The following is a 14,038-nucleotide window of genomic DNA, read 5'->3' on the forward strand; positions in this document are numbered from 1 at the left end:
TAGTCTTGTGCAGGGCTCAGGGACTGCAGGGCCAACCCAGGTGACTTTTTATCCTTCTTCTTTCTTTCCAACTAAGGAAGCTACATCTGTTCTAAAGTATGCCCTGTATCTATAAACGAAGTGCCTGCCTTTAATGGCGACCTGGGAAACTGTCATCTTGGTGCTTTGGGGACTGGTGAGAATGATTTACCCTTCTCATAAATATTCACAAGCAGGCAGTCATTTACATAAATCTAGAAACAATGAATTCTCTTATCAAAGAATATCTGCCAGCTTCACTAAAAATTTAAAGAGACCAAAAGCATGAGAGTGAAAAACAGTCCCTTGCACCAAGGGCTGGTTTTGTCTGCATCATGGATGCTGCAATTTTGAACCTTTGTTCAGGGATCACCTTTTTCCAATGAGAGTAAAATGTCAGCCTCAGTATCCAGCACACAGAACAAAACATGCTGTCATGCTCCTGGGGCAGTGTCAGCTCTGACCCTTCCATCAGGAAAATAGGCTTGAGAGTGAGGCAGCCTTGCAGGTAATGCAGTTAGTTACCAGCCCAGAAATGGCTCATGTGAGAGCCCATCCTTCCTTCTGAGAGTGCTTTGTCACACATCCTCCCATGCCCCACTCTCTTCCCAAGACCTTTTGGAAACTTGGGCACCAAGGCCTGTCCCACTGGGGAGGGGAATTTTGTCCCCTGGCAGGGCAGCCTCCAGGTCAGAGAACTCATCCTGCCCACCCTCCCCCAGATCATCGTGGGTGTGATTCTCCTTTACTACATCCTTGGGGTCAGTGCCTTAATTGGAGCAGCTGTCATCATTCTACTGGCCCCTGTCCAGTACTTTGTGGCCACCAAACTCTCCCAAGCCCAGCGGAGCACACTGGTGAGTGTCCAAAGGTCCTCTTCCCCACCCTTCCTCAATGTCTGTTTCCTCCCCTACCCTCACATCAGCGGGTCCCCTCTTCCACACCCACATTGTCATTGACCTTGGGTAGGACACTTCACTTGTAGGCCTGAGCTTCTGTATCTGTAAAATGGGATTAAAGGAAAGGGCAGAGAGCATCCCTGTAGGAACAGGAGCTGGGTGAAGGATGAGGACATTGACTCAGTACCTCTCTCTTGGGTGAGGTGGGCATAAAGGCTTCTCCCCTCTGACTCACTGACTTCCTCAGGAATATTCCAACGAGAGACTGAAGCAGACCAACGAGATGCTTCGTGGCATCAAGCTGCTCAAGCTGTATGCCTGGGAGAACATCTTCTGCACACGAGTGGAGATGACCCGCAGGAAGGAGATGACCAGCCTCCGGGCCTTTGCTGTCTACACCTCCATCTCCAGTGAGTCCACCCAACAGGCCAACCCTGGGTGCTGCTGCCTACATGCAAGGATAGGCTTGGGTGAGGTGTGATGGTGACAGAAGTGGGAGGGTTTGGGGTCATCCAGCCCAGGGGGATCTCCAACAGACTGTGGTAGCTGAGCCGCCAGAAATCACACAGCTCTCATTCATTTATCCCACAGACATGTACCAAGAGCCGGCTGAGCAGTCACCATGTTGACCTTCAGAATATACTAGTGAGAAAGACAGATGAGGCCTCATTCTTCCTAGACCTGATATGTTATTGACAGGGAGCAGTAAACAAATAAATAACAACAGTTTCTGATTCTTCTAAATGTGAGGACTTTTTAGCAAGTCAGACTGAGCTGCCACTGCCCCGGGGAAGCTAAGAGGAAGGTTCCATTCATCTGGGGCCATGAAAAAGAAGAGGTGAGTTATCCTTAGAGTTCGGATGTCCAAGTTTGAGGGATTCACAGGTATAGGGACTAAAGCTATACTAATCAAGTGATTTGAACCCTAATCCAAGAAAAAAATCAAAACTGATAAATTTGTATATAAAAGCCACTTTACAGAAACTATAGAACTGCTATGGTAATCACTCCTGTTGAATGATGAACTAATAATAAGGAAATAAAAAGTCACAAGAGAAAAAAAAGTCACAAGAGAGAAAATGTAGCACTAAGATGAGAATCAGCAGGTTCAAAAAATAGAAGAGTTAGTCTCTCAATATTTATAGATGATAAAATAGTCTACAAGACAATAAAATAAATGTATTTAATATAACCAAAGAGCTAAAAGAAGGTATAAAACCAACAAGGCAACACAGGGGGAAAGTATCAGGGGAAAAGAATAGAAAGAACTTCTAGAATTTAAACTTCTCATTATTGAGATGAATTCAGTGAACAATGATCCCCTGGACAGAATGAGGGCACGTGGAGGTCAGGTGATTGTCTCACAGTTGGTCTCATGGCTCCAAGGACTCACCCCACAGTAGTTACCCCCCAATTGCATAAGTGGAGTGTGGATATTTAGCAACTGGCAGACCTCACTTGGGTTCCCTGACTGATCCAGTTTAAAAGCCATTATGTATAAGAAGGGCCCAGTAAAATAACCTGGAGAGGAAAAAAAGAAACAGAAAAGAAAAAACTAATTTAATAGACAGGCTGAATGAATTAACAAACCCGAAGAGAGGATTTGTGAGAAGACAGATCTGTGGGAATCCTGCATAGAATGTGCAAGAAGAGTAAATGGAAAATGCTTTCTGCACATTGGGCAATCATTTTACAGATGAAACTGAGGCCCAGAGAGGACTGTGTTCCTGAAGTTACTCCTTAGGTTAGCAGCATGAGTCAGACTAGACCCTATGAAGTCTTCTCTTGCTATTTTCCAGAGTGCTAGGGACCTCCATGGGTAAGGGCACGAAAGGGAGGGTATTGCAAGGTGACTCTTAGGTGAAGAGAGACAATCTAGAATAGGCTATAACAGGAGTGGGCATAGAAGAGGAAATGAGGAGAGCTAGTCCATGCTGACCACCTCCCCCAGCTAAAATTGTTTCTTTTTGGTACAATGGGAAGAGACACACCTGTGGGGATGGCAGAGCAGGCACTAATGGAGGATATGCTGGGAATATCTTCCAGATAAACTCATACAGCAAGCCTCTTGGAGAATGAGATGGTGCTCAGGTCATCTGTGTGCTCCTGGTGTTCATGCTGTCAGGTGACCACCCTCAACACAAGGGTTACTGCAGGGCACAACTGGGACTGAGCACCCCATGGTCCAGCCAGACCAGGATGTCCTATGCCTTGGGCAGGGCTCTCACTCCAGTCAGCAGTGGCGAGGTCATCCACTATGCATGGTACAAGCCATGTTTTAGTCAGCTATTTCATTGCTGTGACCAAAAGACCCAACAAAAACAGCAGAGGAGGAAGAGTTTATTTGGGGCGCATGGTTTCAGAGGTCTCAGTCCATGGCTGATGCTATTGCTCTGGGCCTGAGGTGAGGCAGAGCATCACAGCAGAAGAGTGTGGTAGAGGAAGGCAGCTCAGGACATGGCAACAAGGTAGCAGAGAAAGACTGTTCCTCACCAGGGACAAAATATGTATCCCAAAGACATGTCCCTGGTGACCTACCTCCTCTAGCCACACCCTACCTGTGTATAGTTATTCCCAATTCCCAGTTATTCCCAATCAATGAATTAATACATTGGTTAGGTTAAGGCTCTCATAACCCAATAATTTCTTCTATGAATGTTTTGGTATTATCTCACATGAGCTTTTGGCAGGGGTCATATCATATCTAAACCATAATAGTATATTTACACAGAAAGTCCTGCTAGGACCTGATTTTCTCAGAATGAAGCTGTGGGCATGGCAGGCAGCCCGTGCTTACTAGATTCCTCACCAAGACAGTTCAGGTTCCTCATCCTCATCCTCGACCCTGTGATGCTCAGAGAGGGGCTGAACACTCACTCCATGAGACAAGAGAAATTGGATGGAACATCTGGGAACCCAGGAAAATCAGTGCCCCCAGGCCCAAGTCCATGTCTTCCCTCTCTGTCAGTTCAACTTCTTGTCTCTGGGCTGGTTGGGTTAACAGCACCTTCACCCTTGCATACAGCCCCCTGTGTTAGAGATATCTGATTGACAGTCACTCTCAGGAGTGGGAACAGCTACTGGGGTGGGAATAGGCGTCTCCCAGCAGCTAAGGGGCTTCTCCCAGCAACAACGTGGCAGGATGAGGTGGGGCAGGCTCACGACTGCTGACATGGACAATGGGAAGGGAAACAGCAAGGAACATGGTGGCATTGGGTCCTCAAGATTCTAGGCACAGTGAGTAGCAAAGTAGGAGAATCTCAGGAAATGCAACCTGGGGTAGGTGGCTGCTACTTTGACTGCTCCTAGGAGATGTATATTCCTAGGTGTATTTGTGGATTCCAAACTAGAACATGGGACATGTTTTCCTATGTAAACAACATCCTACAATGCCTACGTTTCTTGGCTAGCCCATCAAAATAGGTTCTCTTTGTCCCTTTGGGACCCTTAAAAGACAAGCCATGGCTTTGTGACCAGGAAGATGTAAGGAAAGAGACTTCATTTTGTCAAGAGCCGAGATGACTCTGGAAGGGGCAGGGGGCTCTGGAACCAAGCAGGAGCCTTCCCAGGGCTCTGAACCTCTCCAGGTGACCTAGAGGTACAAAGAGAACAGCTAGGTTTGCCTCTGAAAGGAATAGAAAAAGAAGAGGCCTCAAGGAGGTATTTTTAAAATTATTATTGTAATTGTACTTATGGGGTACAGTGTGATAATTTTGATAGATGTATACCATGTATACTGGTCAAATCCTGATAATTAGTGTGAACTATAGTCCCCTCACTGGGCACTAGAACTTTAGAATTCAAGTAAAATAAGCCAGACACATAAGGACAAATAGTGATTGCTAGAGGTTGGGAAAGGTGGTGGAGAGGGCGCTGGATAACGATGGAAACACACACTAGCTGGAAGGAATAAGTTCTCATGTCCTTCAGGTAGAGCGCTGAAAGGTGGGTTCTGTTTGCTCCATGTGTCATCCTTCCAGAGATGTGTCTCTTCTCATGAGCCAGCCCTGGGAGTGGGAGAGAGATGGGTGTGTTGGGGTACTGCCCAGTCACGGGCACATGTTTGCAGTGTGTTCTCATTTGCCTCTTCCTGGACTTCCTCCTCCTGTTACTGGGATCAAGACACAGGTCATTAGGCTGAGGTAATGGGAATCTCTTATTTTCACCCCTGGCGCCAGTCATGGGGTCCTGGCAACACAGAAGAACCTGGGAGTCATGTTTCCTGATGAGGCCCAAGCCGAGGATGCCTGCTGGCCATTCACTCAAGCCTGCAGGGCAGACAAGATTGCCTCCGATACTCTATCTGATAGTCTCACTGTCAATGTCACTGACAGCCCATATGTGGCACCCTGGTGGCACAGAAGACTGAAAAGCAAAGAGACACAGTTTTCCCAACATCAGAATCCATATTTCTTTTTGAAGGAAAACAGATGTAAGTCACTTGGTGGATGCTAAGCGAGGTGTATATGTGAGCCCCTCCCTATGCTAAGCACCAGGATGATGCAGGGAACCATAAGATATGCTCTGCAGTCTTTTTGGTTTATGCTCTCTGAGAAGTCAGAGGGCACATGCATAGAACCATGTGACAATAAGTATCAAACTGTGTGGCCAGCTCTGTGCTGGCTGCCTAGCAAGTCTGACGGCACTTAATCCTTATTATGACTTGTGAGGTGTGTGGCTCTACTGTCCCATTGTATAGCAGAAAGGACTGAAGCTCATCAAGGTGCAATGACTCATGGAGGACCTTAGCCAGTATACTCTGCCAGTATAAATGGCAGAGCACAGAGAAAGAAGCCCAAGTGGCCAAAGAGGTTACACAGAGATTAACATAGAAAAGGCTTGGGCTGCACCTTGAATGGTAGAAAGGATTTCAGTGAGTAGAAGACAAAGTGGGAGAAAGCTAAAGGCAGGTGCTGTGGTTAGTCCCTTTAGAAGTCAGCTCAGTCCTCATTTCCTTACAGAAGCAGCAGAACTCTAGGTGCTTCTGGGTTTTGTTGCTGTTTTTGTTTGTTTGTTTGTTTGTTTTTTGTTTTTGTTTTTGTTTTGAGAACAGGCTTTGCAGAGGAGACAAAGGCATTTTCATAGGTCCTATCAGTCAACCAACCAATAGGCCTCCAGTTCATTTTGACCTTTTTGCAGCACCAATTCCAGGGCTCTCTCTCTGTGCCAGGCTTTATGGAAGCCCTGGGCATGGAATTAAGTGGATATTGGAAGGAGTGGGCATGATTCAGGCACTCACAGTCTTGTGGATGGCTGTGCATGTGGTCAGAGCCACAGAGTCAGTTCCAAATGCCCCTCTATCTGTGCCCCCCCTTTTTTTGGTGTTACTTGCCTGACCTGGGTCTTTTGTTTTTTTTCACTTATTTAACAAATATTCATAAGCATCTCCCATGAGCTAGGCCCTGCCTAGGCATTAGGTGAGAACACTTTGGTCCTAGCCCACACATCGCTTACAGTCTACTGGAGAAGCTTAGTGTCATAAGTGACAAGAACAGAAAAGGGTATTCTCTCACCCATAAGAGTTATAAGTTGTATCCAATCTATTCTCAGGGGCAGTGGGTGTCAGGGAAGGCCTATCAGAGGTGGAACCCACTGCTGGTTCCCTCAGGTTGACCTTGAGTCAGCCAAGTGAGCAGGCACAAAGGCCTCCAGAGAGATGATGGTGTGTCCCATACTCCTGCAGAACTTGGTGAAGAAAGGCGACAAGACTAGCTCCTGCAGGACCATCTGTGTTGTGCTTCAGGAGGGAGCCATGGAAGGCATTTAAGTGAAAGATGTGTTTGCCATCTCTTTTAGCATTCTGTGCTCAGAAGTCTGAATCACAGTCAGTCAATGTGACTGGCCTCATACTGCATCCTGAAAAACAAAGAAACCCCAAAACACAGCTCAGCCACTCATGAGCATTGGGGGCCAGCAAGATGGTGGCACCTAGCATAGCCCCTCTCCCCAACCCAGAGCCTGCCTGTTATTTACAAATCTTGCTTACCCTCTGTCCCCCTCAGTGGTCAGATCAGCTAGCATAGGGGGACAAGGTGACCTTGAAACTTCGTCCCCTTCCTTCTTCCAGCTCTTCTGAAATTCTTCAACATCTGCCCTTCCTTCTGCCAGTTGATGCAGCCACAGTGAGTTGTCCTGGCCTGGTTTGGCAGGGAGGGTGGCTGAGGAGGGGTCAGGGAGGCTCGCCAATTTAGGAGTCACAAATCAGTCTGACTGAGTGGCCTCCTGATGCGCTCCCACAGCTTCCAGCAATAGAAATACTATTTACCTGCTTTCCCTCCCCCTCTGTTTACTTCTCTGACAATTGGACAGAAAGGGAAATAGCCCTGTTACTTCAAAATACATTTCCCCTCCTGGAGTTGCAACTTGCAATTAGACCCAGGCTGCAAGGCAGCAGGCCCCTCCACCATCCCTCTGCAGGGGACCAAGATGAAGTTAACCAGAGGCACAAATGGCTGGCTGTGCCTCCCTGATACATGGCTTCTGAAATATTTCTTGATGCTTAGGAAGTGAAAAGCTGCTGGTATTGCAGTGCTGGCTGGCACCCACAAGGCCAAACAGCATTCCATGGACAAAGCCAGGGGAGTGGGAATGGTGACTGAGCCCTGCTTTTGAATTTGGTAGATTTATTATTTTATTTAGGATGGGGAGTAGGAAAAACTGACACATTTGTTCACTTTGGTACCTCCAAATCCCAGCCCAAAGCCTGAAATAAGTGAGAACCTCAAAAAATAATTTTTGAATGAATAAGACTTAGAGAATAATTTTTAAAATACCCATATCTCTGCACCATCACAGAAGACCTTTTTGCTTGATAGCACCTTCAGGCCTGCCCACATGTAATCTAACCCTCCATAACAACATCACACTCTCGTCTTTCTGTCATCTTCTATTTCACTTAACATAACTTAACAAGTATGTCTTGCTACCTATCACTCAAGATTTGAATCCTGTTATGTTCTTCATCTTTTGTGTGTTGTTTTTGTTTTTTTCTGAATCAAATCAAGGTGAGTCACCCCACTCTGTGCCACAGTAGGGGAGAAATCTATCATTGGTTATGTTTCCCATCCCTCCCTCCACTTTAGAATCTTGCAGAGCTTTATGTAGTTCAGGAAAATGGGAGCAAGGCCTCAGGTCTTCAACCCCATGACAGCGGGGTGGATGCCCAGCAACCCATGCCCAAACCCCAGTTGTCTGCTGTGCTCAGAGAGGAGCCAGGGCCCACAGCAGCCCCAGGTCTCCCAGTTCCCAGCACTGGCATCTCCAGAGCTGGTCACATCCACCCCAGGGGCCATGGATGGTCTCCAGAGAGGCCTTTGGAACACAAGCAGACAGTGATCCCGCTATCCTAGTCCCCAACCCCAAAGGGGACCTGGAACTCCCTGGCATCTTTCCAGAAGAAGGTAGAGAAACTGGAAAATCACACTTTCATTCTTCATCATCTGTATACAATAGCTAGAACAGCATGGAAATTAATTATGTCATAAGCACTCTCTATATTGCTGCATCAGCTTTGAAATGTTCACTTTTAAATTTATTTATAGCTTGTCTGATTTCTCAAAGGAGTTCAGATGGCTATAAGAATAAAGACAACAAAACAGAAAAAAATATAAATTTTAAAAAATCATGACCAGGAAAAACATGCAGTAGAATAAAATATCAATTATCACATGTTTTCCAACTGCAAAATCTCCCTGAGAGGTCATGTACCATCATTTGCTAAGACAGTCCCTCCTGTTAGAAGTGTCGAATTTATTTAGTTTGGGTGCTTTGTTGCTGGGGTTGTGGCTTTGTTTTACTGTGATGGATAGCACTGCAGCTAACACCATCTTGCTGATGGCTTTGTGCTTCTCTTGAATGATTATTCAGGATAAATTCCCAGGAGACGGATTACAGGATCAGAAGGTCTGAACTTCTATGTAGCGCTAGCTACAAAGCACCAGATTGCTTTCCAAGCACGCTGCACCAATTTACAATCCAATTCCCAGCCAATGCCCCAGAATGTGAAGGAGGGCTCTCAGCCTGGGGTAGGGGGCCAGTGGGTGCTGATGCACATACGTCTTCTACAGCTTGAGCCCCTCCTCATCAGGAATTTATGGGGATGGGTCAAGGAAGGCAGAAGAGAGGCCCCTGCCCCAGGGAACATCTTGGAGCAATTGACCCTCTAGGGGAGAGGCAGGGCTCCCTCTCATTCAGAGCTGTGTGGCCAGTGATGCCAATGGCCCAGGCCTGATGAGTGTCCTCCTCTTTCCTGTCCTCCCCAGCCAGTAATGGCCATCCTATATCCTATGTCCTATATCTAGGCCCCTTTTACCTTGACTGTAATCAGTAGTGCTATGCTGCTCACTGCTAGCAACTACAAATGAGGGCTGTGACATTGTGGAGGACAACTGGAGACCACCCAGACTTTATCAGGAAGTGCAATTAAAGCACAATCATGTATGACACTGGTATTAATAAGGAGCCTTATGGTTGGTGGAGGTACATGTCTGTACTCCCAGCTACTCAAGAAGCTGAGGCAGGAGGACTGCAAGTTCAAGGTCAGCCTGGGCAACTTTTTTTTAAAGGGGTCTGGGGATATATCTCAGTGGAAAGCACTTGCCTAACATAGACAAGTCCCGGGTTTAGTCCCTAGCACTGCCAAAAAAAAAAAAAAGGAAGAAATCCTTATGGTCATAGATGAGCAATGTGTCAAGAGCTCCAGCCATATATGAGGCTAGGAGTTCCCCCGTAGCATGGGTCTTGTCTCACCCATCAGATTAGGAATTCCCCCCAAATGGGGACAATGTCTTTTCTCTCTGGTCCAGAGCTTCCTAGGGTCTTGTTCTTCATCTTCCTATCATATCACAGGCTGCCTGGGAGCATAGTTCTGCCTCCTTCTTCTGACTGGGATCCCCAAAAGGGCAATGGCCATGTGTGTCCTTCCATGCTTTGGGATTCCCTGAAGCTGGGGACCCTATCCTCAGTGTACATTGTGTGTCTAGCATGCACAGGACGCTCACAGTAAACAGGCAGTCAGCCAGCCTCAGGAATGGTGTTGACTATTTGGACTTGAGAGTTTCAAAGTCTTTGCCATTCATTAGACAGGGGCCATGAGCATAGGCTAAGCCCTTGACCTTTTGCTCCTGGCTCCTGACTTCTTGTCTTTCTGGTATAATTTGGCTAATAACATAAACAGGCTCCTTTCTGGGCTTGCCTGGAAGAGAATGGAGGAAGCAAGATGAGAAGGGAAGGTAGCAGCTGGGATGGTCACTTTTGCTGCAGGGACATTGCTCTTTCAGGAAGGCCAGGCCTAGAATCAGGGCTCTCTTGGGTATCTCACATTCTGGGCAAAGAGATGTGATCTGTGGAGCAAGTCTACACAAGTCACTCATGAGATATGATATTCAGGTGGCACTCAGGGCTCAGAGAGCCTGTCACCTATATTATCTCCTTGGACCTTAGTGTGTGAGCCGGTAAGTACAAGTTTATAAAAATCAGGTGAGAAAACTGAGGCCCAGGAAGGTAAATGACCTACTCAAGGATGCCTAGTGTATAATTAACAGGGCCTCCGTCCTGTGTGACTTGAACACTAGATACCTTTGCTCCCTGGAGTCCATATGGAGGATCTGAGGCTTCACTTCTAGAATAAGGAAGCCAATCAGCTGACTCACCTAATATGGACTCTAAGCCTTAGGTCTAGGGAAGACCCCATGTAAGCTATCCTTGGTCACTAATACCTCAATGTGGATGAGTTTGAAATCTTTTCCAAGAAGCAGAGGAGACTGGGAAGCTTGCTGCATCATAGCAAGCATGGCTTGGGTAGATGCAGGGACGTGTCTGTTCCTTCCTCTAAAGCAGAGGAAGGAATAGCCGCTTGGAGCCTCTTGGAGCCTCCGGAAACATGTTGTGACCTCACAGTTGGCCTCAGGCAGCAGCACTGCAGTCCTTCTCCCACCACTTTCCCACAGGGCTTCCTTCACCCACTTCACATGGAGCAGAATAAAGGCACCTAAGCCTTTAAATGAAGACTTAAGTCAGGCATAAGAGAAACAGGGTAAGGAGACGGAGGCCAGAGGACTGGAGTTCTGTCCCTCCCCTCATCCCAGCCCCTCCTGCAGGCTGGGGAGAGGACCCCATGGGGCTGCAGTGCCCCCACTATCCTGGGCATCTTAATGTCCTGCTGTCTCATTCCTCCCACTAAACTCACCCTTGTTCTTCCTCTGCAGTTTTCATGAACACGGCCATCCCCATCGCAGCCGTCCTTATTGTAAGTGGATCTTTTCTCCATCTCCAGGGGTGGCATGGTGGGGAGGAGATCTGTAGTGGGAGCCATCCAGATTTGGCCTTTCCACACAGAGACCTTAGAAGAGGGGGCTCAGTGTCAGGGCTGAATTAGAGGGATGGATCCCTCCCATAACTGACCCCAGCAGGGCTTTTGCCTCAAGGCCTGGAAGATCTGAGAATTAGGATTTAGAGAAATTAAAGTTCATTTTTAAAATAGCTATCAATATTTTTAATTATTAAAAGTGAAACATTTATTGTGGAAATGATGGAAAATTCGGAAAGAAAAACACAAAAAAAGAATTAAAGTGCCCCATAATCCCATTGCTACCATCTTTAGGGTGTTTCTTTCCAGTCTTTTTTTAAGGCATATGATATGTCATTTCTACAAAAATAGGATTGTGTGGCACAGGCAGTTGTGTAACCTGCTTTTTTATACTTAAGAACATGCCACCCGCAAGTCCCCACGTCATGATATATCACAATGGTGGTTTTCTAAAGTGATTTTGACAAAAGCTGTGTGTAGCTTGGCAATGGGGACAGGCAGTGTGCACTTGCAGAAAGGTCTGGGCCCCACGAGCCTGCAGCCCCTCTCCGGCCTCCCATCCCCTGCCACTATAAGGGCTGCAGTTCTTTAAAAAGACGTATTTATTTCCCCTGGGGCCAGTGTCCCTGAGCTGTGTTGAGTTCACAGTCTGTCAGGCATGCTTGGGAATTCACTTTCAATGTGATTTATTGGGCCGGTTCCTGGCTTAGCTCTTTGGGACCTGTGGGTAACAGACTGCTGAGCCAGTCAAGTTGCTGGGTAGGCACAGTGAGGAGGTGGCTTTGCAATGAGTGTTTTTGCATTTTAATTGACTAAAGACTAGGAAAAATGAGCTATCTATAGCACTGACCTAACCAACCCCAGGGCTTCTCCCTGTTCATTCATGGCAAGGAGGGGCAGGATCAGGAGGGATCACCAGGGAGCAACCCCTGTTTTCCAACATGAAGTCCTAAACTTGCTGGGGACATTTTCATGAGATGACTGTGAGGGTGATGAATGTCTCTAACCAAAAGGTCCCTTCTATGCCCCCTCCCTGCCAGTCTTAGAGTTCCCTTTCTAGGTCTGGGTGCTACAGTGAGGAAGGGGGCCCATGCCCTGAGTCACCCTGGCCTCACTTGTGTCTCTGTCCACAGACCTTTGTGGGCCACGTCAGCTTTTTCAAAGAGTCTGACTTCTCGCCCTCAGTGGCCTTTGCCTCCCTCTCCCTCTTCCATATCCTGGTCACACCGCTGTTCCTGCTATCCAGTGTGGTCCGCTCTACGGTCAAAGCTCTAGTGAGGTGAGAGAAGAAGGGTCTGGGGAAGGGTGCTGGATGAGCAGCTTGGGTATCAGCACCAGGGCTTGCTCTAGCAACAGCTGGAACCAGAGTTCTTTGTCCCAGGACTCACCTCCCTGTGGATCTGGCCTCCCTGATGCTGATTATGGCTGGTCAGAGGGACATAGGTCATGTGAGCCTTTCCCAACATGCCAACATTGGAGAAGGACTTGTTTATATCCTCCAAGGAAAGGGGACTCACTGTCACCTCCAAGTCAACTCTGCAAAAAGAAAAAAAATTAAGGTGCTGAAATTGCATAAATTCTAATCACTAGTCCTAGTTCCACCCTCCAGATTCACCCAGAATGAGCAGCACCAACCCCACGTGACATCCCTTGAAGTGTCAGAAAGTAGCCATTGAAAGATTGTCTTACCCAGGCTGAGCATCCGCCATTTTTCTGAGGATCATCTGTGCTGCCTTTCCAGCAGCAGCTTTCCCCAAGCACTGGCAGTCACACCATGATTGGCCTACAGCTCTGGGCTCTAGAGCCCAGCAGCGACACTGCCAATCTGAGAAGAATCCCCCTCTTGGGAACAAGAACCTGAAGGTAGAGGCTGAGGCTCAGCTGGGAAACACCATACTTTGGGTGTGAAGATCTCCTCGGGCCTCTGAATCATTTCCTTGAAAGCAAGAGCCTATCCTGCCTCTCTAAAGAGCTAGCCATGTCCTCACCTGTCACTGGTGGGACTACACATTGCAAATATCCTCTGTGTCTTCAGCCTCAAGGAAGGAGCAGTTTACACAAGGAAGCTCCAGCAGAGATTCAAAGATGAAAGGGGAAATAACTCTGTGGAAAGAGTAGCTGGCTGAACAGGAATTAGCATCTATGCTGCCTCCTTTCATTGGCATTGAGATTTCTAATGACCACCCCTCCCCTCACCCCTCTCCAGCCCTGTGATTCTGTGTGGAAACCACAAATGCAAGGATGACAGGATCCTCGTTGCTGATCCCAAAACATCACATTTCCAAACACTCTAATCCTACTATTTGCAGAGACAAAACACCAGGGTAGCTAAGGCTCTTTCAGTGAGGCTTTTCTGGACCCAGCTTGTTGGACATTTAGCAAAAGGGAGGAAAAGGAATATAAACCATTCTCGACATTCCCATAGAGCTTCCACACCCTCAGGATGGGAGAGAATGAACCGAACTAGGGAAGCCTCAGGTGCCTCCTCCAAGTCCATAGGGAAATTCTGAGGGTAAAGAGGCAGGAGGAGCATTCTCCATGAGCAGTAACCCCTTCCCAGCAGCTTGTTATGGGGATTCAATCCTGTAATGCTTATAAAGCAATTAACAGTGTCTGGCATGTATGTGCCTTATATGAGCATATGTGCTCACAAAATGTTACCTATTGTTAATAACCAGTCCTAATCCTAACTGCCCTAAACACTGACCAGCCTTAACTCTAGCAGTAACTAGAACGCCAACCATCCTTCAATTTAATAATCCAAGCTACCCACCTTGAACATTCAACTAACCTTAAAAACTATCCATTCCAACCT

At 47.2% G+C, this 14,038-nt stretch overlaps 1 protein-coding gene across 10 annotated transcripts in view; it reads left to right on the forward strand.

The window, feature by feature from the left end:
• Positions 1-14,038, forward strand: part of Abcc8 (ATP binding cassette subfamily C member 8) — a 74,397-nt gene that overhangs the window by 28,231 nt on the left and 32,128 nt on the right. For all 10 annotated transcript variants that reach the window (XM_026398968.1, XM_026398969.1, XM_026398970.1 and 7 more), the window contains exons 9-12: positions 741-875; positions 1,165-1,327; positions 11,123-11,163; positions 12,357-12,502. In XM_026398968.1, the coding sequence (XP_026254753.1) occupies positions 741-875; positions 1,165-1,327; positions 11,123-11,163; positions 12,357-12,502 (485 nt within the window). The remainder of the gene's footprint in view (positions 1-740; positions 876-1,164; positions 1,328-11,122; positions 11,164-12,356; positions 12,503-14,038) is intronic.

This window comes from Urocitellus parryii, chromosome 4 (genome assembly GCF_045843805.1).
Source record: "Urocitellus parryii isolate mUroPar1 chromosome 4, mUroPar1.hap1, whole genome shotgun sequence".
In the NCBI taxonomy this organism is placed as follows: Eukaryota; Metazoa; Chordata; class Mammalia; order Rodentia; family Sciuridae; genus Urocitellus; species Urocitellus parryii.